This window comes from Parasteatoda tepidariorum, chromosome 6 (assembly GCF_043381705.1).
Source record: "Parasteatoda tepidariorum isolate YZ-2023 chromosome 6, CAS_Ptep_4.0, whole genome shotgun sequence".
In the NCBI taxonomy this organism is placed as follows: Eukaryota; Metazoa; Arthropoda; class Arachnida; order Araneae; family Theridiidae; genus Parasteatoda; species Parasteatoda tepidariorum.
In genome coordinates this window covers 89,773,019-89,800,926 of record NC_092209.1, presented here as the reverse complement: position 1 = coordinate 89,800,926, position 27,908 = coordinate 89,773,019, and the positions used below count along the sequence as shown (strand labels likewise).

Genomic DNA, 27,908 nt, shown 5'->3' with positions numbered 1-27,908 from the left:
AAATGACTGAAACAAAGCAATGTTTCGTTATTAATCTTGTAACAATTAAATTAGAGTATTGTTGGTATGGAAAAAAGGACATAATTTTGTTGAATTGAAAGTTGTATTTAAATAACAGATTTAAACAATGAATATGCTTATTGTTAAAATGAACTGCAAGTTAGAATTGTTTTATTGTTAAGCACAAACTTGTTGAGCAGATGATTAGTTCCAATGAAACGGGAAAACAATTTTAAAAAAGTCGCAATTTGATAGAAATAAGTGATCGGGATGTAATTTTTTTAATACAGTAAAAACTTGATGTAACAAAACAGCATATAATCCATTATTATGACTATTCCAATAATCCACTAGTTTTCGTCAAAATAGTTGTATTAAAGAATTAAAGATGCAAGAATTGTATATTTATGACAAGTTAGCCCACTTTCGAGACAAACTTATTTCAGGCAGAATATTTTTCTGTCGTTTATGTGAACAATCCTATACGAAAAACGGGAAAATATGGAAGACATCTTTATTACTTTTTTTAAAATCATTTATTTGAAAAATTGAACAAACAAAGGAAATAATTTTTTGATTGATTAATTTGTTTAGTTTCAATCACAATTTCTGTGGTTTTCACAGCGATTATAGCTACGTTTTTAAACATTCCAATTTTTTTTATTACGATGCAGGAAATTTTTATTTTGAATAATCATTTTCTAACACTCTTCATTTGTGCCGATTTCATTTCAAATCCAAGTTATTTTTCGATTTTTTTCCCCGAGTTATGTATTGCTAACCATTGTATTTTCACTTCGTTTTGAAAATTCCGGTGATTTTCTGAAAATTCCAACAAGAACACTCGAAATTTTTCTTGTTCTTTTTTTCGCGTTTTACGAAGTACGCTATTTTGAATATCAGCAAAAATATCTAATTACAGAAGTATCAAGGCATTACTAAAATTTTTAAATTATGTATGAGAGAGGAAAATCACTCTATTCAACCAACATTCCCAGATAGCAAATGAAGGTTTATTTTCACTCAACAAAGACCTTTTAATGTAAACCTAAAAAGGTTTGCAATAGGGTTTACGTGTAAACCTTCCAACCTTAAAACGAGCTCTGTGACAATCTGCTTTATTCTACTCACATTACCCTTATCCAAAACCTAGGAAAACAAATTTCTGTATAAAAACCTTAAATCGAGGTTAAATCGAGGAAACCTTAAATCGAGGTTTCGTGTCAAATTTAGTTTTATGGAACTAATCCTTATTTGTGTATAATCAATCAACAACTGTTGATATTTTTGTCGGCGCTGTAATCGGTACGAGCCGGGAGCAATATTTGAATCGACGACATCAAGTCTGGGAGACGAACTCTCTATGCCACAGCGGCTCTTATTTAATTAATTGGAAAAAAAATCTAGCTTTTTGCAGATATCTGTTATTTCGCAAAATGCCAGGCTGAGTGGAAAAGTCACGGCTCAGTTCTATTTAGCTTGATATTTATTAAGCTCATTGGAATCCGCTCATGTAATTTTAGGCTAATTAGAAAATGTGTGAATTATTGCTCAAGCAAATTTGGATCATAAAACTAAATGGCATAAAATCAGTGCCCAAATTGATAAGACTTTGAATAAATTTGAGTTTAAAGTCGTTTCTTTCCCTATAAGCAAATTATATTTCATCAACCCTAAAGAACCTATTTCAGATATTAATAACTGGGGTGTGGTTCTTGTCAGAGCGGTTTTGCGAATATTAAAAAACTAAACTCATTTTTAAAATTAGAATCAAAGAACATGAAATCTTTGTCCAAAATCACGATATTGAAGGATCTTCCATCGTCTTACGTAGTTCGAATTATAATCATTGGTTTCAGTTTTCTTCTGCTAAAATCTTTAACAATTATCTTTATTTACCGACCTTGACTTCTGGGAATCTTTTCCCATTAAAAAAAAATTCATAATTTAGTTAATGATCTTTAGTTTGGAAATCTATTCTATTTTAATTTTTTATTCCTCGTACCTGCTTCTTATCACTCTTCTTTTGTTATCTTGTTCTTTTTCCTCTTCTGGTTACACTACTTTGTACTTAAATACACAAGTGGGCGACCTTTGTGCTAAAATACAAACTAAGGCAAACAACGTTAAAGAGCACAAAACTATTTATAAAATACAGACAGCTTTAATGTTTGCGCTAGTTTGTACTTTGTACTTGTTTGCCTCGTTCCTTTTCTACAGACATTTGGTGCTTAGTCACTGAAGAAGGTTTTCTTGTTTATAAAATTGAACTTATAACATGTATATTTCTGTACCTGTATTTGTGCTATATTCGCATTTTTTCTTTATTTTATGTAGCTCAAATTATTATTTATCCCTCTTTTTTACGACTAAACCAGTTACTGTTCTGTTTATATAACGATTACTAGTGGACGAATGGAGTCCTACAGATTTATAATCCAAAGCAAAATATATTTTATTTTATATCCGTCGCTGAACAGCCGACCCAATTATTTGGGTTTACGACTACTTATGTTCAACTCGGTAACCTTGTAATTTAGAACCAATAGACAAGGGAAATCCTGGATAAAGTATTGGGGAAAATTTAGGCTTCATAGAGGACTTTTTGATGGAACTAACTCGCATTTGCGTTACATGGAGTGAAAAACCACGAGAACCTCCCATTGTTAGCCTGATAGGAAGCGGACTCTAACCCAGATCCGTCTACCACTGATGATATTTTACGTCAGCACTGTGGTCGGTGCAAGCCGGATGCGGAGTTCTTATTTACCAGCCATTACTGGGATTCGCACCCGTTTCTTCTCATAAGAAGGCGAATGCTCTCTATACCCTGACCCATTATGGCTCAATTCTCAAACCGTTACAAAGTTGCAAGATGTTTTGATTTTATTAAAATCCGTTATTTTTTCTCACTCATTCCCTCCCGTCAACGCTTGCGTAAGGCTGAAAAAAGGAGCATTTTTATTAAAGCAAGAAAACTATTCTAACGTATACATGTAATAATAATTTCCTTAAAAAAAAAGTCCTCCACGAAGGCAAATTTCTCCCAATACTTGATCCAGGAGTTCCCTTGTCATCTGGATTGGGTTCAAAATTATAAGGCTACGGAGTTGAATATTAGTAGTCTTAAACCCAAAAATTATGTCGGTTGTTCACCGATGGTTATGAAGAAAAGTATGTTTAAGTTATCAATTTTGTTCATTATGGAATCAAGTCCTGCTTAGCTAACTAACTTCTCACCATGCAACCGAGTTTCGTAACACTGCCTTCATCATGCGTTCTTTGCCTACATCATGCATGGCAGTGTAAGAAAGGTAATCCGATTTAAACTCATGTCTCGAGTAAAGGGCAGACTTAGAAAAACTTTTGTCGAAAAATAAAACACCTGATTTTTAGGGAAGGGTAATACTTTTTAGGTAAGTAAATTTGGTATTTTTAGTTTCAAGAGACGAAAATAGGTTTAGAAAAACACCCAAACCTAACTAAAACCAGACTTTCTGACTGTGAAATATGTAGAAGTTGGTGTTATGATCTGGATGGGCATTGTTTGGACATGCTGGAAAAAAATTCATCGCAAGCCCCTAGTTCAGCTGTTTTCAAGTTTTTTATGACGGAGCCCTAAATTATCAACCTCATTTACCACCGAATCGAGTTAAGCGAATATATGGGGCAAAAAAGTCATCATCAAGTCACCATCATCAAGCCATCATCGTGCTTAACACTAATCAGATCGTAGTTTAACATAAATCACGGATCTCGAAATTACTTGTTCAACAATCAAGAAACAACACCTTTCTTCACCACATCTTTGAGTAAACTGTCAACTATTTCTGTCACAGATAATTTAGTAAATCTCTTTGAGATTGTGTTTGATGAATCCCGTTACTTCCATCTTGATGAATCATGTTACCTAACAGAAATGATGTTCCTGTCATATATATTCATTATAGATTTTTTGCATATCCGTGTCTTGCATATCGCAAACAAGTCCTGTGTCTCGGAAACTACGACTTCCTTCCCCGGAACACCATTTGCGAACAGCTGACCAAGATATTAGAGCATTTATCGTTATTTACAAATGTGGCTCTCATTCTATTAAGTGTTTATAATGATGTAGATGGCGAAAAAATAATTCAATCAGTTTAATTGATTTTTTTTAACGGTAGGCACTGAACATTCATTCTTCACCTAGTAAGATGCCGGAAGTGTTGCTCATTTAACGTCACCCAGTGGTCACCTGTGAACCTAAGTCACGGAGGCGAGCAACATTACCCATTCCACACTGCCACAGATACCCGTTCATAGGGTGGGCCACATTGACACAACAGACAACAACACACAGAAAGAAAACCATTCATGCCCAATACGGGATTCGAACCCGCAGCCACTGGCTTCACAGTCAGGCACGCTGGCAGCTCGGCCACCTAGCCGGCTAATTAAAATTCGGAAAAGTTTCTGAAAATATGAACTGATTGCAATATCGAAATTCTCTCTTCGTTTTCTGTTATAGAATAGAATAAATAGAAGTATACAAATAGAATGGAATAGGTCCGACTTTAAGAGTATAAGAACCATATATGGCAGTACTTTTACTTTCGTTACTTGTACCGCCGGAACAAGTAAAAAGTACGTACTTTTACTTGTACTTCGTTACTTTTTAAATTTAGTACTTTTACTTGTACTTTCGTTACTTTTTTAGGGAAAAAGTACAAGTATTTGTAACGGAAATATCGAATGAAATCGTTACTTTTTTCTAAAACTCGGTAAGCTTTCTAAAAAAACAAAAAATTAAATTTAAAAAAAATGCTTATGTTTTTTTAATTTATAAAATTAATGTGCAATATATATGCATTCACAGCTAACTTCGTGTTTAAATACCTTCTGTTTCAACTTATACTGCACATTCAATTATTTTTTACTAGCTCAAAGATCACAAAGCTATCTGAAACCCCGTGTTTGCTTTGTTTATGTTTGTGTTTTTAAAACGCGTTTCTAAAGAGTAAAACAATTTTAAATCAATGGTAATTTAAATAAATAAAAATAATAAACTAAAAATTAAAATCAATAGATAAAATTTCTTTTTCGTGCAAATCCATAAAAAGTTTGATATTAAAATTATATTTGATTTTAAAATTATATTATACGATTATATTATAAAATTATATTATAATATTCTTCCGAATTTAAAAATAAATTAATATCCATAACTTTCAAAATTAAAAATAATTAAATAAATAACAACAATTTTGCAAAAACATTAAAGAACATAAGAATATTATTCAATAAAATTTTAGGTTACTTTGAATTTTCGATTTCCTAGAAATGTACTTTTAAATCGTTACTTTTTTTGTTTAGTACTTGTACTTTTACTTGTACTTTTTACTCGTTACTTTTTAAAATAAGAACTTTTTACTTTTTACTCGTTACTTTTTTTAAAAATACTTGTACTTTTACTCGTTACTTTTTAAAAGTAACGTTGCCATATATGATAAGAACACTTCAATAATGCAGCATGATAATATTGTTTTGTCTATGTTTAAATTGATTTTATTTCTGTTTTTATTGCAGGGTGAGAAGTATGATGGCCGCAAGGCAGACGTATGGAGTTGTGGTGTTATTTTGTATGCTTTACTCGTGGTAAGAAAGCTTTCATAATAGTATTTTGTAGAATGAAAGCATACAGCTGTTTCGATGCTGTAAACATACATCATCGTCGACATTACTCATACAGTTGTGGGTTGCAAATTTAAGATTATGCTTTTCAGGGGCATCGATATAGCTGTATGCTTATAATCTAATTTTCATTTGTGCTTTTATGTTCATTTATATTTTTTATGCTGTTTCATATATCTGCTCAGAATATCAACTTTTCATTTCCACATTTTAAGGTACTTCGTATCTCTGATTATTAGAAACATCTATTTTTTTAAATTCCCACTATTAGTTCACATTCTCCCTATATCTTATTCAAATTTTCAATCGTTAATTAAATACTTTTTACTCATCCACTCAAGTTCAAATACATTTTTTTTAAAACTTGTAGAGTATGATGTTAATACAGTTTTTTCCAGATATTAATACATTAATTAAATTTAGTTAATTATTTTTTATTTTATACGGGAGATAATTTTTTAATTATTTAATAATAAGTAACTAAAATAAAATTTTTCTTTGTTGAACTAAGTAGGAATGGACTTATTTTTTTTTTTTTTTTTTTTTACATTCTTTATTTTTTAAATCAATACAAACACCTTAATAAGATATTGAATGATAAAACAGCTAATGTTTATTTTTTTTTAACTATATATAAAAATCTAATGATGGTGAAACATTATTAATTGGTGTCAGCACAATTTTATAGGCCAGAAAAGCATGTGGCATATTTTCCTGCATTAATCTGCATATTTTTTTGCTTGTCATCAGCATTATATAATTAAATGTCATAAAGGTATTGTTTTCCTGTTCAATATTTCTGTATCATAAATTTAAGGGTTTTTACCTGAAATAGTTATTTTTCTTATTTTATTCTGCTGTTATTACTTTTTTTATTTAATATGCTTTTAAAAAAAAATGTATAGTTAAAATTAAGGGCTCACAGTACCCAATAAATGACCAAAGTATTGATATTTCTTTATTGCTTATAGTAAAACTTCAAATTATTTCAAATGCGCTGAAAAAAAGTGCTTCAACTCATAGATGATAATTTTGTGTTTTAATTATCTTAAGTATAATACACTTTGCATGGAATAAGCATTTTATGAGCTATTACAATTTTTACAGCATGTTATATATACCTAACAGGAAATTTAACCTTTTTTCCCCATACTTTTGTACAAAACAATCTATATAAAATGTTCTAATTGATATATGAACAAATGAATGCACAACATTGTTAAGGTGAATATTGTAAGCGCTAAGAAAAAAAAATTTGAAAATATGTTAAAATAGAAAAAACCTTAAGGGCTTAAAAATTGTGAATTTCTTCAATTTTTTTTTAAATTTAAAAAAAAATTATTAGTTTAACTATTTTTTGAAGATAAATTATTGATTATAAGTTAAATGAGCATGTAAAGCATCCACAAAATGGATGATTGATTATACCTTTATTTTCAAAAAATGTTACAAAGGTACTGTGACCCCTTAAAAGAGTTGTTTCTTTATTTCATCATATTGCTTTATTACGCTACATTAGAAGATAAACTTATTTTAATCGATGTCTAAACGTTTTATGTCTAAACGATGTCTGAATGAAGTAATTTAATTTTATGTATCAGCCTGTTTGGTTAACATAATATGAAATTACGGTTGTGAACACACCAAATTTATTATAGCGATATACCTTTAATTTTAAATATTACTTTAAAAATTCATTACTAAGAAAAATTATTTATGTTCATCCTGTGGCGTTAACTACCACTACTATTATTAAACATCATTTCATTAGTATATAAGACATGCTAACTCGATTTTATCTTGAGGTACCTTTTGATAAATGAAGGTTGGCATAGTCGAAAGCTTTTTCCACACATTGATAACCCGGACGTGATGTGAACTCGCCAATAGAAAGAACATTGTGAACTCAACAACTTTGTTATAACAATAAATTTTAATTATAAATGATATTTCAAAAAATGATTGCTTAGAAAAATGATTTATGTTCCCTAATAGATCTTAATAGTATCACAAGGGAAATATTTGGAAGTGGAGGAAAAAGTGTACTTTTTAGTACATATATTTTTCTTCTTTTCATTGGCACGGCAGCCCAGGATGGGCCTTGGCCTTCTCAACAAGCCTATGCCAAGACATTCTTCCCTCAGCCAAGGTTCTCCAGTTTATTATCTTTAAAACTTGTAGGTCCTTTTCAAGGCAGTCTAAAAATCTTAGGTTTAGTCGTCCTCTTTTTCTTGTACTTGTTGGCCTGGCACAGAAAACTTTTTTGGTTGTCCCGCTATCCTCCATTCTTATAATGTGGCCTGCCCATTTAATGCTTTGAATTTTTATAAATGTAATGGCATCAGGTTCTTTATATGCTTTGTAAAATTCCGTGTTTGATCACATATATTTTTAATTTAATTATTTTAACTCTTTTATGCCAAGAAACGGCATTTATTACATTTTATATCATAACCGTCTGTGATCAGTCGGTGGGTCGACCCAATTTTGGGGTTTACGACTACTAATGTTCAACTCAGATAGCCTTGATATTTTGAACCCGATATAGAAATCAAGGGAACTGTTATATCAAGTATTGGGAGAAATTTGCCATCGTGAAGGACTTTTTAATCGGACTAACTCTCATTTGCGTTACATGGAGAGGAAGACCACGAGAACTTCCCACTGTAAGCCTGGCGGTGAAGGGACTTTAACTTATGATCCGTCTACCACTAAGGATATTTCACGTCAGCACTGTAGTTCGAGCAAGGGGGATTCGTATCGACCAGTGATTGCTGAGATTCGAACTCGATTCACCTCATTGGAAGGCGAACGCTCTATCCCCTGAGCCATCGCGGCTCCAAGAAACAGCAGTTAGTGTGAAGCTATCATGGGAGCGGGTGAGAGTCAGCGAACTGGGGCTTGACTCCCTATTTTACAAATAAAAATATTTACGGTCACCCGCAATTATCACTCTTTACAAAATATTTTTATAAACGCCATGGCTAAAGGGATAGTGCGTTTGCCTTCCAAGGAGATGTACCGTGTTCGAATTCCGACGATGGCTGGTTGATACGAATCCACATCCGGCACCGACCACAGTGATGCCGTGAAATATCCTCAAAGGTAGACGAATCATCAGTTAGAGTCCCTTTGCCTTCAGTTTAACCGTGGGGAGTTCTCGTGGTCTTCCTCTCGATGTAACGCAAATGCGAGTTAGTTCCATCAAAAAAGTCCTGTACGAAGACCAATTTCTCCCAATACTTGATTGTTTCAATTTTTTGTATTTTTGCTCGTTGCTGCTACTTACTGGTAATTATCATTTCATTTATGGTATAAAAACTTTATTGTAAGGATTATAAAAACAATTGACTAGAAATAATACACGGTTTTGTAATTATTATTTAAAATGTTCCAGGGTGCCTTACCTTTTGATGACGATAACCTCCGTCAGCTGCTAGAAAAAGTGAAACGCGGCGTCTTCCATATTCCTCATTTTGTTCCACCCGAATGTCAAGACCTCCTCAGAGCTATGATTCAGGTCTCTCCTAACAAGAGGATAGATGTAAGTATATCATTTAATTCATACCACGCATGCGCACACGTGGTTCATTCTCTGTCTACTGACATTATTACAGCCGGATTGTGCAGTGTTTACTTTCAACGCATGCGCACACGATGTTGATTTCCTGTATACTGACGCTATTATAGCCAGATTGTGCTGTATTTATGTGCATTCAGTGTTCAAGACGATCAATGATCTTGCCAAGTGTTAAGTGCTTTCTGTAATACTGTTTTTGATAGCAAAGAATTGAGAAAACTGGTAACGCAAACCAAAATGTATGCAAAGGTCAGAAAATGTGATGTGCTACTTCATGACAAAGCACATCTCCATTCTGATTATGTGAGTCAAAACCTTGTTCACAATAGGAGGAATTCTATCATCCCCTGTACACCACCGACCTTGCACATGCAGACTGCCACTTGTTCTTGAGCAAAGCGTGATTTTCGGCTCTGACAATGATGAGAGCGCAAATAAAATTTTGATTTCAAGATTGATTGAAAGGTTCAGCATCTTTCTTTGCTGAAGAGTTGGATTCCCGCTGTGACAAATATCTGAAAAAAGATATAAAAAATAGTTTCAATAGGTTCTTCATACGAAAATAAGTTTTAATTTGAAAAAAAAAATGAATTTTTCCATAACGTTACTTTTTTTCTGAACCTGATTCGTAGTTTTGATCACATATTTTTAATAAAAAAAAAAACTATTTGCTTCATGAAATAATAGAAATAATAATTAAAACTAAATTAGCTTAAATTAATAAAATTTATTTGAAACTACTTTGGTTTATAAAATATTATTAATTCAAACTAACTTAGCTCCAGTAAAGGAAATTTAGTTAAAACTTTTCTGCCCAATTTGATTCATAAATTACTAATAACCCAAGTCGAAATAGTTTGAAACGCATCAGTTTGGATCAACTTATTTTGGTTTAAATTGTCAGAGGAAATGATTTGTGTCGCACTTGTTTAAGGAATTTTCCGAGCCAATAAAAAAAACCATAACATGATAAATAAAAGTGTGTTGCCTTGTGTTTTTTTACTACATAGCTTTAAAAAACGCATTACGATTTGCTTTCACGTCGAAAATTTTTTATTAGTATGATAAGGTAAACAAAACTATTTAGATTACGCGATTCATTTCCGATAATGAAATACTTCTACTTTTTATTTTATTTTATAACCGTCGTTGAACAGCCGATCCAATTTTTTGGGTTTACAGCTACAAATATTAAACTCCATAGCTTTGTAATTTTGAACCCGATTCAGAAAACAAGGGAACTCCTGGATCAAGTATAAGGAGAAATTTCCCTTCGTGTGAGACTATTTGATGCAACTAACCCGCATTTGCGTTACATGAAGAGGAAAACCAGGTCAAGGAGTAAACCTTCCACGGTTAGCCTGATGGCAAGGAGACTCTAACCAGTGTTCCGTCAAAGTATTTGAGGATATTTTACGTCAGCACTGTGGTCGGTGCAACCCGGATGCGAAATTATTATCGATTAGCCATCGCTGGGATTCGAACCTTGTTCACCTCATTAAAAGGCGAACGTTCTATCCCCTCAGCAATCACGGCTCTACCACTTAAAAATTGAGTCGCTCTTTTAAAAGGCTAATGCGGCTCATTTTTCACGATGATTCGAAACTGAAATCACTGCTTGGTCAGCCAGCGCACGAACCCCTGTACTTTTTCGTTATACATCTAGAATAGATTTAGATGTTCACCTCAATGTTTTACTTTGTTTTTCTGCACATCATGTAAAAGACTTAAAAACTAGAAATTTCATTTTTAGAAAAATGTTTTTACAGGTAGTACGATGAAATAAAAAAAAATCAAATATCAGTTGGAGATTATTAGTTGTAGAACCTGACGTAAAAAATTCCTTACAGGCCGAAAGAATGCAATTACAGAGCTAAAATTAGTTCTGCTGATGGAGTCATATTTGTTGATGAATTTAAGAGAGCTTTTCTTTCGTACCAATTTGTTAGAAAGTATTAACATTTTAGGCATTTTTTCGAATTTTCTCTTATTTGTTTTTGCTTTACGTTGCATTTTGTTTTGCTGCGCAGAATAAATAAGACTTTAAAAATGGAAATTAAGAAAGTGTGTTGTAGTAAAATGTATATTCGCCTGTGAATTCGAGAATTATCAACTGTTAAACTTGAAGTAAAACAAAATCTGTCTTTGCTGATCTAGTGTCGGTTAAAATAAAACTAAAAAGTTAAAATTTGACGTTCTGAAAGGCCCTTTTCATTTATAAACTTATCGCCACCTTTTTTTTTCTAAATTTGAACGTTATTGCAATTTCAAGTGCTTTGTTTCGGGATTTTTTTCACTATACTTTTTTTTTTTTTTTTTTTGCTTTAAATAAAAAAATTTTATGCATTGCAGTAGAAAATTCATCGTTCCCTCACGAGATAATTATTTTTTTTATTTCACAAGCTCGTTCTCGAATAAAAATTAAAAATAAAAGTAACAAAAAGAAAGAGAAATTATATGTTGCCAGATACACATTTTTTTAAAAAAACTTAATAAATAATGATAAAAACCGTTCCCTATTTGAATTTTTATAAGTCTCGTGTACAAGTGGACTTCTTATTGAGTTACGAAATCTGTATCCGTTAATTTTTTTTTCCAGTTCCGATTATTATTTTTCATATCTGTGTAATCGTTGAGTTTGGTACGATTAACAAAATGGCCTTGCGCAAAGCTTCAGTAATTGCATATTTTGAAATCAAAATGTTCTAAGTTTTTGTGGGAAATATTGACGTTTAAGCAAAACTAAACATTGATGAACAAGAAGCAATTAAGGGGATTGTTGAGGGGAGCAAAAAAAAAAGAGGGAACTTAAATAACTACTGCATCTGTTTGAAAACAAAACCCCATCCTATTTCTCCTAAATTTCTTAAAACCTTTCACGAAAAGTTAAAGTTTAGAGAAGTTTCTTTAATAAAAACAGTATCTGAAAACTATAGAATCGTCTTCGTGTAAAAGTCGTATTTTGATAGTTTTATAGAGTCATAAAAAATGTCTATTTCTGTCGTAATTACGATGTCGCTGTCACGAATGATGCAGCGTAAATCACGTCATTTACATGTCATGAAAGTTTAGTCATTTTTAGGACATTCACGCATTCTTTCTCCTTAGAATATTTAAATACCTTCTTCTTCGTGAATGTCCTTTATACTGCTGGAATTGAGTTATATTAGGTACTTACAAAATCAAAGTAAATAAATATCGTATGCAGTATGTAAGTTTTCAATACCTTTATCTTAAAAGAGTTTTAAAGTTCTAATATGGCTAAAAACGAAGTTGCTATTTGCGCAACCCCGATTTTATTTTTCTTAAAAAAAATTTTAAAAAAAAATATTTCGTAAAAACCAAAAACAAACACTGTCAACCAAAACCAAAAACCAAAAACAAACACTGTTTTTTGTGACTGAAACCGGTTTCCATACTCGTGCATCAATGGGTTAATATTGTAATGCAATACGTTAAAAATAAATACAAATCGGAAGTATGTAAAAATTCTGAAGAAAAACCCATTACATATATGTTTAAATGTAAAAGTATTGCCTATAAACTCGTGCAAAATCTGTCATTATTAAAACACCACAGTGCGTCCAATAATTTGGTCTAATTATTATAATATACTAAAATATTACCTGTATATCAGGTATATATGAATATTCTATATTTATATAATGCATCGTCTAATTTAACCAGTCGTCGAATTTAAATTATATATCGTCAAAATAGTGCTGAATTTAACCCAATGATACACGAAAGTAAGCAAGTGCAAACCGGTTTCTATCGCGTAAAAACAATAAAGCTGTATAGTATCACCAGATAATTGACATTTTACATAGAATCTTATAGGGTGTCTAACAATTTGGCCAGGGACTACATGTATTTAGAATTATTCGTAAATTAACATTTAAGCAAAAGAAAGAAGAAAAATTAAACTCTAACGAAGCACTAGTAATGAAAGCGGGTCTGAAAATATCAGGACTTGTTTGTTTGCCGAAAGAAAACAGTTTGGAATTGAATAAAACCTCTAAATTTTGTTATGTCATCGCACTAGGTTTTTTAATGTTTTTCATCCCGACCCCTTTTTGTTAGTCGACAGATTTCAATGGTGATTATGTTTTTTTCTTACTTGAGTATTTGTTTTAAGCTCCATTTTGCACCGCTTATTTTGTTTTGCAAGGATTCTAAATACATATATTTAAGGCGGATATAATGAAACATTCTTGACAGAAATGATTTTTCCGGAATAACTTTAGAAGGAAATTTCAAATCTTCTCTCAACACTTTAGTTTTTTATCTATATGCTAATGTTATTTGTGCTGAGCTCTCTTCGTTTTATTTTTAGAACTATTGAAAAATACTAATGCAATTTTCTTCATAGCCTCTTGAAAAAAATTGAATTATACTCTAAAATAAAATTATCTGAATACTTTAGATACAATTTCTTTACGAAACATGAATCTTTAAAAGGAATTTATTCCAAAAATTTCTAAATGGTTCTGTGACGCACTTGCAACTCCTACGACTAAATCAAATTATGTAAGAAAATTTATTTTGAAACGATCGCCTACTCAGCACGATCCATCTTTGATAAATATCAATTTCTCTTGGCATTTCGAAAATTAATTTATCATATCCTTTAATGGAAAGTAAAATTTGAGATATTTTCTCAAACATATTGTGTAATAAACACAGTCTTTCAAGTAATAAATAAATCAAATGCTTATTCGAGTTTTTTTTTTTTTTTTTTTTTCAAATCCAAAAAATTGCCTCAAGTGTATCGTTTTCTTTTATGCCCAGTTTTAAATATTATTTTTATACATTCATTATTATTCATATCAAGGTCATTTTATTATAGATTGATAAAGGTTTAACTTTGAAGTTTTCATTATTATTCATATCACCCATCATCAATTATCATATCATATTTTTCATTTCACTATTTTTAATATATTTCATATAGTCACTATTATTCATATTCAGGTCATTATTGTAGCTTAGTAAAGGTTTAGCTTTAAAAATTTTCACTATTATTCATATCATCATTTATCCCATCATATTTTTCATTTTGCTATTTTTAATAATTTTCATACAGTCACTATTATTCATATTAAGGTCATTATTGTAACTTGGTACAGGTTTAGTTTTGAACTTTTTATTCTTATTCATATCACCCATCATCATTTATCATATATCATATATTTCATTTCTCTCCTTTTAATATTATTCATATAGTCGCTATTAATCATATTCAGATCATTATTGTAGCTTAGTAAAAATTCAGCTTTGAATTTTTCATTATTATTCATATCACTCATCATCATTTATCATATCACATTATTCCTTTCACAATTTGTAATATTATTTATACAGTCACTATTATTCATGCTCATGTCATAACTGTAGCTTAGTAAAAATTAAGCTTTGAATTTTTCATTACTATTCATATCACCCATCATCATTTATCATATCATATTTTTCATTTCTCTTTTTTTAATATTATTCATATAGTCACTATTATTTATGCTCATGTCATTATTGTAGCTTAGTAGAAATTCAACTTTGAATTTTTCATTATTATTCATATCACCCATCATCATTTATCATATCATATTTTTCATTTCTCTCTTTTTAATATTATTCATGTAGTCGCTATTATTCATTCGTAGCTTGGTAAAGGTTTAACTTTGAATTTTTCATTATTTTTCATATGACTCATTCATCATTTTTCGTATCGTATTATTCTTTTCACTATTTTTAATATAATTCATGCAGTCATTATTATTCATGCTCAGATCATTATTTTGGATTAGTAAAGGTTTAGCATTGAATTTTTTAGTATTTCTGTGAAGTTTTGATTTTTTTTTTTTAGTATTTCTGGACTCACATTCTATCACAGTTCCTTTCGGATCACTGTAACGAATCTAACTAACTTGAAGAAACAGTTTTTCTTATTTATTTTTTATTTTATAAAATCAATTTATTTAACGCAACAACAGCACATAAAAAAAGCAAAAATAAATTGAAATACCCGTAACGGGTCAGTATAAACCTTAAATACAAACAAAGCCATTCTCAACAGAAATGTCCAGCATCTATCCTAGAAAAATAAACAAACCCTACCGGAAGTCTTGAGATCCTCTTCTGACGTCATAGCATTGACGTGACTAATTCTTCATTTGACGTTCTGGGTTTGTTTGTATATATTCCAAATACTCATTGTCCCGCAGTGGACTGATCGTTAAGACACGGCACCGAAGTCAAGCATCACTGGCTGCGGTCAGCGCGCGGGTGGGTGACCACTTGGATCACTCTGTGTAGGGTCCTAGGATGCGCGGTATTGGTCCTCGTTAAACTGTGCTACCGTAAAGTGCTCGACCTCGCACGCAGGTCGTCGGGCTACCGAAGCGGGGGTGCCATCCCCTCCGCAGAGGATCAAAATTGTGATGGCATGTCTTCGGATCATCCTCCGGGATGTTTCCCAGACCGTCGCCAATAGCCCATTGTGCAGCTCTAGTGCGACGTAAATTAACAACAACAACCAAATACTCATTTGCCCTGAATTTAATTGTTTCGTGTTTTTGTGAAAAAATGTGTTCTTCATATTTTAAAATATCTGATGAAAAAGAAATACTTAGGGAAATTATCTATTATGATATGCAATTACCTAATCGTTGAAATGTGGATTTACGCAATTTAGTTTACACCTGCAGAAATTCTTCTACCTGAATCTCCTACCAGAAGTTAAAACAACCTCCACAAATACTGACCCCCACCGTGAAGAGCATGAAACACTGGCGGGTATAAAGGGAATAAATCTCCAAACTAATCAGCTAATTCTAAAAATTGTCTGGTTCTTTTATTTTTTCTTGATCTCGTAACATGTTTTTTTTTTAACTCATGTCTTTTTTTGTTAGATTTTTCAGGACTCTACATGACTTCGCTCACTCATTTGACACTTCCGCATTTTTGTCTAGTTTTTTATACATGCAATTTCACTTTTTATAATGAAATTCTAAAAAAAATATTTTTTATTTCTACCCAACTTAATGGTTCACTTTTCTGAATATGTGTTTTTATATACGTGTTTTTACTGAGAATATATTTTTTTTTTATCTTAGTCCATTATATTTGTGTTATTTTCTAGCAATGTAATGTTTTTTTTCAAAATTTCACTTATTATAAAGATTTGCCCATAAACGTGAACTTCTATGCCTGTAAAAAACCGAATTTATGAATTATGGGTTGACAATAACAAATAAACGCCATAAGAAATGATGAAATGAATGAACGCATAAAAAAAAATAGTAACCTGGTGTTTGCCTACCTTCTTGACCGCACGTTAACCTTTACTGTTACCCCTATTTATATATACGAAGCTTTTCATTGGTATTTTTTTGTATTTTCTAAAGTTATCAGTAGATGGAAGGTCATACAAATCATAAGTGGGAAAATAGCTTCCCATCGACATTAAAAATTGGTGGGAAGTATACTTATCACGACCTTTTAAAGGGTTAAAATGTGAGGAAAAGACCTCAATCTCCGGAAAAATATCCGATTTGGATTAATTGATTAAATATACATTTTATTGTTCAAGTGGCCAGAGTGTACACATTTAGCTTTGATAAACTTGTACACTTGTGTGTTGTAAACATTTGTACGCATTTTTTTCCGTACAAGGTATTCCGCAGTGAAAGATTTTAATATACAGGTTCTAAATCTTTGTTAAAAATGAAGTCAAAAAAGTATACGCGTTAGGAGTTGAATGTGAATTTCTAAATAAAGATGAAGTAATACCGTTATCGGTATCTAATAAATTACTATTGAGAAAGACTGGTCTGAGAATCTCAAAACCTGTTTGATTACCAAGAGTTCAAAACACCCGTTACGCATTTCTTTGTATTACTTACATTATTTTTTTTAAAACAAAATAATGAATGAATTATGAATTTATTAGTAAAAAACATGTATTCTTAACTAAAAACGTTTTAAAATAAATTTAATTTTCTTGATAGAATCATTTTGTAACCATTTATAAGTTAGAGGGAAATATACCTCCCTCTATCGTCATTAATTTTTATATGTCGATCGGAAGTTATTTTCTAATGAATGATTTGTTGTATTAAAAGCTAACTAAAAGACTTCGTGCTCATAAATGTGAGAAATAGTAAAGATTGGTGTAGGGTCAAGATGTGAGGTTAGCACTTGATATCATGAGTTCGTTCGTTTGATCATTTCTCATAGAATTTATTTGTAATTATGAGCACAGAATTCATTAATATGGTAAATTAGAAGCATGCAATTAAAGATTATTATAGCAAGTTTATCAAGTTTAAGAATTAACGTTATTAAGTTTATAGGTGGTTCTTTACAGAAAGTAAAATTTTCAAAATCCCGTCCACTTTCCCGCCAAAAAATATGGCCCTAAAAATCAAATTAATTTTAAGTAATGAGCGAAATGATTTTTTTAATAATTCAATCTCAAAAATGCGGGTAATCAACATAGGTTCAAGTACCAAAGTTAGTGACCTGGCGAACTTGTGAACTTCTATGTATATTCAATGAGTTCTCTGTAATCGTCTTCGTCCCGCAGTGGACAGATCTTTAAGACACGGTTCCCAGTAGATCTCCGAAGTCAAGCATCACTGGCTGCGGTCAGTGTGCGGGTGGGTGACCACTTGGATTAGTCTGCGTAGGAATCGAGGGTGTGCGGTATTTGTCCTCGTTAAACTTTTTTACTGTAAAGTGCTCGATTTCGCGTGCAGGTCAAGCGGGGGTGCCATCCCCTCTGCAGAGGATCAAAATTGTGATGGCATGTCTTCGGATCATCCTCAGGGATGTTTCCCAGGCCGTCGCCAATAGCCCATTGTGCAGCCCTAGTGCGACGTTAATGAACAACAACAATCCTGAAGTATAACGAACTGAACTGAATTTCAATTGAATGAAATGTATATATAGTACCATAGTAAAATTTTGTTCTTTCTCTCCTTTACGCTCTGCTTTACTTCTATTCTTTTGTTCTACGTGTTTTATTATAATCCTGGGTGCTTTTAATTCAGTTGTTAATATGTCATTAAAGTTATGTTTAAATTTCGTATTTTTCCTTTATTATCTTTGACGATTGACCACTCTAAAATGCAGAATTTAATGCACGCAACCTATCTCGCCAAAGAGAAGTGGTGACCCGGACGCGATATGAACTCGCCTACCTCGGCTGTTACACTCCTTAGATGGATGGTCCACATTTGAACAGCTGACTTGCTGTTTGTGACAGCGACTTTGTCCTCCTCACGCTGTTGCTACTCAGTCTCGATCACACACAACTTCGGCCTGTAAACACTCTATTGCTAATAGCAACACAGGAGGTAACACACACACAATTGTGAACTTAATACTGCCCTCAGGACAAACGCTCCAAGCGCAGTGAACTTAATACAGCTCTCTCGGTCTTTCGCAAATACGGTAGCAAGTGGTATCCGTACATAGAGTTCTATCACAGATAAAATTCGGGTGGGGGAGTTTTGTATTCTACCACTACAAAAATAAAATTCCAATTCACTGGAATATAAGACATGTTAACTTCGATTTTATGTTGGAGTACCTTTTCACAGATGAATGTTGACATTGTCGATAACTACTATCCCCACAATACCATTAATATTTTAAAATTACATTATTAAACATGGCAGTAAAAAGGGTTATTTAACGTTTTAAAATTCATTTTTAATAAAACTATGTGGTTGTTAAGGACTGTAAAATATAAAAATTCCGTCTTACTCAGCTTACTAGCAGGCAGCGAATTTAAAGAGGAACGAAATTAAACTATTTTTACTATCCTACTATGAATCATTGTAATTATTTATGATCTAAAAGTTTAGATTTAACACTGCATATGCTTGTTATTAACTTGTTATTATATTCTGCATATGTTTGATTATTAATTTGTGACTGCAAATCATGTTTTCTTTCTCTTTACAGTTAGCAGATGTAACGAAACATTCCTGGGTTACTGCGTAAGTTTAAATGTGAATTTCTAAATAAATCAACATTTAAATTTTTTCATGCACCTAGTATTTTGTTTCATTGCTTAAAGAATCAACAAATATAAGTTTTAGTGTTACTGCTTAACATATTAAAATTGCTTTTGTTATTAAAAGTATGAGTTTAATTTTTCAAGAACTGCAGATTTCATTTATTCTTAAATGGAGAAATAAACTGACTTTTATTACGCCTTTTCACTAAAACGCTTTTTGGTTTTATTACTTGACATATTAAAATTGCTTTTGTAATTTTAAGTGTAAGTTTAATTTTTCAGTAGCTGCTGATAGTTTGATTTATTCTTAAATGGAGATATAAACTGACTTTTATTACGCTTTTTCTCCAAAATAATTTTTGTTTTTATTTGTGTTTGAATTTCATACACATATTTACGTTTATTAAAGTTTAGGAGTTTTAATTTATGCCTTTTCACGCCTTTTTATTTATCTAGTTTCAGGTTTTATTTCTAAATCTGTAGATATATTCTAAATGATATTAGCATTTAAATCTTTATATTCTATCAAATTGAAAGTTGATTGTTTGTAAAACTTCATTTATTCTAATTTAAACTAACATTTTTTAATAATTTTTCGTTACACGTGTCTTAATATTGTTTTAAAATTTTTTTCTGTGTGGAAACATATAGATTTTTATTTTTCCGAAGCTGGAATTTTATTGTTTTAACAATTCCAACATTTTTTTCTAAAAAATTACATTACTTTTTTGTTTTCCAATTTTTAGAGGAAGTAAAACTGAATTAGAACTAGAATTACCAATGAAAGAAGTTGTCCAGGTGAGTATAGTTATGATTTTTCAGAAATTTATTGAAATTCATAGAATATTTAATATCGCTCATGGGCTTGCAATATCGGCACAACTCAAAATATCAAGTTTTGAGAAGTGGGTTTAAAGTTTTTATTGCTAAGGAAAATGCATAAGAAATGCTTTAGTTTGCTTAAACGAAGATTACCTTCAAGTTGAATTATGAGTTGTGCTAGTATTGCTGCGGAAAGAATGTGTATTTTCATATTTACACCTGTTCTAAGTCCAAAACGCGTGTTTTTTGCGTTGTGCCACTATTGCAGCCCATGAACAATATATTTATATTACTATACTACACAGCAGTTGTATTAACAATAAAAAAACAGCTTTGTCATAATTTTTTTATGATTAGCATTAAAATTCACGAGATATAGTGAAATACGTAAAAAGGGAAATTAACATTAGGTACCGATTTAATTTCAACCGCTCTTCTGGCTCAACTATTAGGTTACTATTTTCCAGATAGCTGCCTGCTATCTCCCATATTTTTGCAGTTAAAATACTAGTTACAGCAAAAAAGGTTATTTTTTTTCAAAAAAATTTAGTTTTTGTGTCTTATTTTGCAACATAATTAAAACCTAACTCTAATTAATTAGCTTATTTGAGGTTACTTTTTTTGAAGAATTTAGGGGAAAATCCGATCGTTAGACCAAAGGTTATTCAGGTTGACATCTTATTTATTTTGTGTTTTGTGTAACCGATTTAACACTTTTGGACCGGCAGTACTTTTCAATTTGTAATGCTACTTAGCATGCTATTCCTCAAATCTTTTCAGTTACGCCTAAATAATTTATTTTTCAAAACTGACAAAAACGTGTGATGTGACGCTACTATTAGAGAAGTTGCTTAACACGTTCTTCCCCTATGTTTGTATAAATTACCTCAATTTACGTAAATGTAGGACAGCTGATTCATAATTTAGAACGTCACTTAAAAAGTGTTTTACTTACGTCTGAATCTTAAATTATCTGCTCCAAATGTATCCAATAATACAAAAACATTTGAACATTGTGAGTTGGAAAGTCACTTAACACGTTCTCCACATAAGCTTAAAAAAATAAAACACTTTGTACACACATTGGAATTTGTGAAGTCAATATTATGTTCTTCTATGGAGTCCATCAAGTATTTAATTCAATAATTTACTATTCAAAAACGATGACAACGTGTAATTATTTTGTTTTGCGAAAGTAAGCATATAAAGCGTTGTGTTTATTTGTTGTAGACGCATGTGATCCCGTCTTCAGACGATATTGATCCTGACGTTCTATCGAGTATGACGTCACTAGGTTGTTTCAAAGACAAAGAAAAGTTGATCGAAGAGCTCCTCAAAGCTGAGTAAGAATATTGATTTAGACTTTTATTCTTTTCTTTTTTCTAGAAAAAAACGCTTTGCTTCGAATAGATAGTTGCTGAGACTTTTTTCATTTGTGATATATTTCTTCAACTTTTCTCGCATCCATTAAATAGATTGTTCGTTTAACATTTAACTTTTACAGATGTTTCTTTTTAAATTTTAGTTTTTAATTTAATTTTTAGCAAATATTTCTCCCTCTATTTTAAAAATAGAATTACAAGAAATCCGAATATTAATTAATGCTCTCAGAAAATGAAGGAGGCCGCTGGAAATATATGTATTCAAATTACGTTAGTGTTCTAATACTCTTCAAATAGATAATAGAGATGTAATTTCGAGAATACCTTCTTTATTTTATAATTTTTTTTATAACCGCTGTTGAACAGCCGACCCAATTTCGAATTCACCACTACCAATGTTCAACTACATAACCTTCTAGTTTTGAACCCAATCTAGAAGACAAGAGAACTCTTGGATAAAGTATTAAGAAGAATTTTCCGTCGTAGAGGACTGTTTGATGGAACTAAACCACATTCGCTCTACATGGTAAGGAAAACCACGAAAGCATCCAACGGTTAGGAAACTTTAACCGATGATCCGTTTACCACTAAGGATATTTCACATCAGCACTGTGGTCGGTAAGAGCTGGTTGTGGAGCTCGTATAGACCAGCCATCTCTGGTATTCGAACCCGGGTTATCGAGTGTTTTATCATCTGCACCACCGTTTTTATTTTTTTTTATAACCGTCGTTGAACAGTCGACCCAAATTTTGGGTTTGCGATTACTAATGTTCAACTCCGGAGCCTTGTAATTTTGAACCCGATTCAGAAGACAAGGGAACTCCTGGACCGAGTATTGGGAGATATTTGCCTTTGTGGAGGACTTTTTGATGGAACTTACCCACATTTGCTTTACATGGTGAGGAAACCACGAAAACCTCTCACGTTTAGACTCACTTTAATCCATGATCCGTCTATCACTGAGGATATTTCACGTCAGCACTGTGGTCGGTGCAAGTCGGATGCGGAATTCGTATCGACCAGCCATTACCGGGATCGAACTCATACTTTCAATTAGTAACGAAAATAACAGCAGCAAAATGAACTAAAATTAAATCAAAACATGGTATAATTTAATATTGTTTAGCATTTTCGTGCGGCATATTTTATGTAATAAAAACGTATAAATTTTTATTTTTAATTCCTTTCAAATATGTCTTAAATGTCCTTTTTGTACAGTGTATTGAACTAAAAATAGTGCCTCTTTCTTTCTCATATGACATTCATTGATGGGTGTGGTTAGTTGAGGTAAAAAATCTATTCATTTTAACTATTGTTATCAACGTCATAACCCAGTGTCTGATAACGTTGAAAGCAAAACCAAAATTGGCAGTGCTGTCTAATATATTATGAATTATTAAGGTATATTAGGAGATTTACGTCATACTTATTTTTTAAACTTTAAGAGGACGCAATACTGCGGAAGAAAATTTTCCTCGCAAATTCTCTTTTTCTCCTTTATTACTAATTTAAAATTTATATAAAAGAAAAAGTAATTTCAGGCAAACTTAGACTTTGTCATGAAGTTTCAATTTGTGAAAAAAATACTTCAAAATATTGAAATGCAAACAAATTATTAGAAGAGAAATTCTCCGTTACGTAATCCTAATTTATTATCTCGTAATTTGTTTTCATTTGTATATTTTATATTTTTCTTTTCAGTATTTGAAACTTCATGGATTACTCTAGGTTTGTCTGAACTCATTTTTTCTACACTTTAAATTAGTAATGAAGGAAAAAAGAGAATTTGAGCGGAAATTTTTCTCCCGCGTTATGGCGTCCTCTTGAGGAGGCTATCGACCTTTAAAAAGATTTTTTTATGCTAAAAATTAACTTTTTTGTACCAGCTATGCCTAATGCCTTCATTTTTAGACAAAAAATTTACAAAAATGAAGATGTAACTTAAAAGGCATTTTTACTGTCATATGCATTTCAAAAAGACTTTTCACTAACATCGTTTAAGTATAAATTAACTATTTTTTGAATGTTTTGGCCATTAACAAATTTCAAAAAATTTAATTGAATTATTTAACAAATTTTTTTACAGAGATAAAAAATGAGATTTATAAAATAAATACTCTTATATTAAAAAAAAGGACTGCATGTTAAAATATGTTGAATTCATTTCAGGAAATGTTTCCAATCAAAAAATTTTTAAAAAATGAGAAATTACTTAAAAATTAATGTAATGACACGTAGTTACATAATTGCATTAATTAATATTGTTTTAAAATTATATTTTTCATGCAGTTGTACTTGAAAAGATTTGCTTATAAATAAATTAGAGTGTGTATACTTCACGAAAATAATATTATTTTTTAACATCAATTCATATCACAAAAAATTAGATATTAAAAAAACTAATTTTTGGAATTTTTAAGGCCATTTCTATCTTTAAAAATTAATTCGTTTCCGAAGCAGAATGCAGTAAACCATGCAGTGTTATTTATAATTTCTTGTTATCGTTTTTAATTTTTCTAATCCTAAGTAACTTAAGAATACCCTCAATTTATAATATCTATTTAATGTTGGCATTCGTGTATTTTTCTGCATTCCATTTTTTGACAAAGACTCTATTAATAATGTTGAGTATACTAAATGAATCATTATTGTTTGCAGTCACAATACAGAAAAAGTGATATATTTTCTTCTGCTGGATCGGAAGAAAAGAAAACCCTCTTATGAAGATGAAACCGAAGTCATTCTTAGAAGTCGATCCGAGTCAGGTAATGGAAAATATGCAGGTAATTTCTTCACTACAAGAATCCTTTCTTTTTTTTCTGTTTTTTCTTTACATTTTATTTTCTGTTTTTAACTTGGTATATTTTTTACTTAATGTGTTCTATTTTGCTTCAATGACACCAATGTATTGATATATTTTGCTTTGGAAATATTGATTCAATATTAGGAAGCACTCTTTTTTGCGGATATAATCGTGTGAGCTGATGAAGAGATTATTTTTCTTTTCATTTTTTTTTTTGTTTTCAGACTTTTTAATTTTTTGTTTAGTATTTTATTTTAATAAATTTTATTTTTCTCTTTTCATTAATCTTTAATATTTTATTTTAAGAATTTTTCTTTTTCTCTTTTCATAATTTTTTAATATTTTATTTTAATAATTTTTCTTTTTCTCTTTTCATTAATCTTTAATATTTTATTTTAATAATTTTTTTTCTCTTTTCATTAATCTTTAATATTTTATTTTAATAAATTTTCTTTTTCTCTTTTCATTAAACTTTAATATTTTCCATGTTTTCTCAGAGTTTTTCAACGTATTTTATGAGTTCTATATACTTGTCGCTCATGCGCAGTAAATATGATGCATTAATTATTTTTTCGCTCTTTTCTTTTTTATCCTTTTCGTCTTTATTGTTTTATATAAGTTAAAAATATTGAAAAAAACATGGAAAATATTTATGAAAAGAGAAAAAGAAAAATTATTCAAATAAAATATTTTTTTAAATATTTAAAAATAATTATATTAAGTCGGGAAACAAAATAATCGGAAAAATATATAATCTCTCCATCAGCTCACACGATTATACCCGCAAAAAGGTGTGCTTTCTAACATTTTATTAATATAGCCAAAACAAAATATATCAATACAATAGTGTGAGAAGCTTTAAAATTTAAACAAGAATAGAACACAATAAGTAAAAAATATATACGAAATAAAACATATCAAGCAAAAAACAGAAAATAAAATGTAAAGAAAATTCAGAGCAAAACTCAATTTGCTTAATTTTCCATATTTTCTATATATTTTTAACTTTTAAAATTTGAGCACTTTTCTTCCTATATATGAAAATTTAATGATGGTTAAATAAAATGATGGTGATAATTAAATTATAATGATGGTGATAATTAAATTTAATAAATTTTCCATGTGTCACAATTTTCAATGGTTGTCAATACATTATTGGCTGGAAAATCACATCGTAGGATCTACTTTTCCCACATTAATTTTAATATTGGCATGATTGTCATCAGCATAAAATTGATATAAGTAGTAAAGTTATTGTTTTCCTATAAATATTTTTGTTTCCCTAACGTCACAATAACAGTACAGTTAATTTTAACCTTTAAAGGTTAAAATTACCTGTATTGTTATTATTACGTTTTTGATTTTGTTTGATTTCTAAATCAAGAGTTTAAGACGATTTTTACATTTATTATTTTTTGGAGAAAATTACATTAATATTACACTAAGTGATGAATACAAAAAATATATTTAAAATACATGCATTCGTTTGGTAAGCAAAAATATTAAAAAATTTTGTGAAAATTCTTATAAATTAGTATTTTCTGGAGCAAATTACATTAATATACTACAATGAATTGCATTAATGTACGATAAAAGAGATTCGTTAAATGATTCAGAATTTAACTGTCAATTTCATGAACAAAGTGATGAATACAAAAAATATTAAAGTTGTGAACACACCTAATTTGTTATAACAGTATACTTTTAATTTTAAATGTTATTTCAAAAAATAATTACTTTGAAAAATGATTTATGCTCACTTTTAGATCTTAATAGTATCCCATAAGGGAAATATTTGGACGTGGGAAGTGTTCTTTTTAGTACATATATTTTTAGTTGAATAGTTCCAACTGTTTTATGCTAAAGAAACAGCTATTATTGCGAAGCAATCATCCAGGTTGTTTAGCGTCACTGAACAGTGGGGATTTCCCAGAGATGCCAACTGCTCCGGACACGCCAAAATAATTAAAAAAACGGTAAATAACTACAAAGTAAATTTTGCAAATATTTGACTATTTTTCTTGGTTTTTAAAAGGTATACCTAGACATAAGTACTGTAAAGTGGTGAATTATATAAGCCTATGAATTATTTCGAAATAGTGGTGAATAAAAATCTACTAAATTGAATTTATTAAACCAAGAATCCCAATTGATAATCTACCAATTTAAAATATATTTTTGCTGTCCGGAGCAAGTTGGCATCTCTGATTTCCACCTAGAAACAGTAAAAAAAAATTTTAAGCTTAACTATAATTTAATAGTTTTTTTTTTGTTACTTAACAGTGATAAAGAGTGTATTTATGAAAGAATGTTTTAACTGTAACATTTGAAATCATTAAGTGAACTTCTTATTACAGTTGATCCGCCTCGGAAACGGGTTGATACTGTAGTTGTGAATGGTAATACTGGACCCAGGTAAGACTCTTGTTTACACAATCAGACTCCAAAATAGAAAAGTGGACAAAATCAGCACATTTTGGTATTTTTGTTTCAGATTTGAATTCCAACTTAGTGATGGTTCTCCTCTCCAACCCAGACGGTATCCTTATGGGTGAGTGACGTCATCTTTAATTGTTCACATCAAACCGCTTAAGTTGGCTCCCAAAAATGATAATATGATTCCCAAGTTTCAAATATAGTGCGCCATCTTTGAGGTTAAAGAATAACTATTGCTTTATTTAAAATAAAATTTAAGAATAAATGATTAATGTTTTTAGATTTCAATAATGTGCAAAATGGCTCACGTCACATGTTATAGAGTGAAATATAATGAGTCGTAACGTTTAATAGTTCGTTAATTATAACAAACGCATCATTGTAGTATCTGAACTAATGTAAAAACGAAATGTAGTTATTGTATGTGATGCGTGGTATTTTCAGACTTGGTAGATATATGAGAACTATCATTTGTCTTATTATATATAAGAAATATGACTTAAGTTATTCTATACAATACTTAATCATTTCACTTAAAAGTTTTTTAGATATTGTATAATAGTATAGTTCTGCAGAAAGTATACTTCGGGGAGAGAACGTTCATTTCTTTTCATATGTAAAAATATTGGGCTGATGAGGTCATCGACTCAAAAATATATAGCAACTATAACTATAGCAAAACTATAACAACATAAAATTTGCCTTGTTTAATAAAGCAATTTTTAATGAAGCACAAAATTAACTTTAACCGGCTAATTTTAATATTATTAATCATATGAGAATAACGGACTCTTTATTTAAAAAATACCAATGTAAGGAATATCGGACAAGAATACACTCTCTGTCTTGAAGAATTTTAGTATAGGAAATATCTATACCAGATATTATTAAAAATATATGGTGATTACTGGAAATTTATGGTCTCTTATGAAAGTCGTTGTAGCCAAGAAATCACTTTTAACTCTTTCTATTCAGACATGATTATATTAATTAAAAGTATGAAATAAAAACTTTTATAATTTTAACTGGTATAGTTAAGTTATTTTGCAGGCATGCCGTTTTTTATTTTGTTTAATGCCCAGGCAATGATGAATACAATGTCAATTGAATTTCGACAAAAATTCTGGAATTGGTTCTTGTATTACTTTTACGTATTAAAATGGTATTTAAAAAACTCAGATTGAAAA

At 30.5% G+C, this 27,908-nt stretch overlaps 1 protein-coding gene across 2 annotated transcripts in view; it reads left to right on the top strand.

Moving 5' to 3' along the window:
• LOC107442572 (serine/threonine-protein kinase BRSK2) overlaps window positions 1–27,908 on the top strand; it is a 189,986-nt gene that overhangs the window by 144,203 nt on the left and 17,875 nt on the right. Inside the window, exons 6-13 of one of the 2 annotated variants that reach the window (XM_071182844.1) lie at window positions 5,569–5,637; window positions 9,071–9,217; window positions 19,223–19,257; window positions 20,024–20,075; window positions 21,330–21,442; window positions 24,141–24,265; window positions 26,643–26,700; window positions 26,780–26,836. In XM_071182844.1, coding sequence (XP_071038945.1) covers window positions 5,569–5,637; window positions 9,071–9,217; window positions 19,223–19,257; window positions 20,024–20,075; window positions 21,330–21,442; window positions 24,141–24,265; window positions 26,643–26,700; window positions 26,780–26,836 — 656 coding nt within the window. The remainder of the gene's footprint in view (window positions 1–5,568; window positions 5,638–9,070; window positions 9,218–19,222; window positions 19,258–20,023; window positions 20,076–21,329; window positions 21,443–24,140; window positions 24,266–26,642; window positions 26,701–26,779; window positions 26,837–27,908) is intronic. The other variant, XM_071182845.1, reaches the window with a different exon arrangement.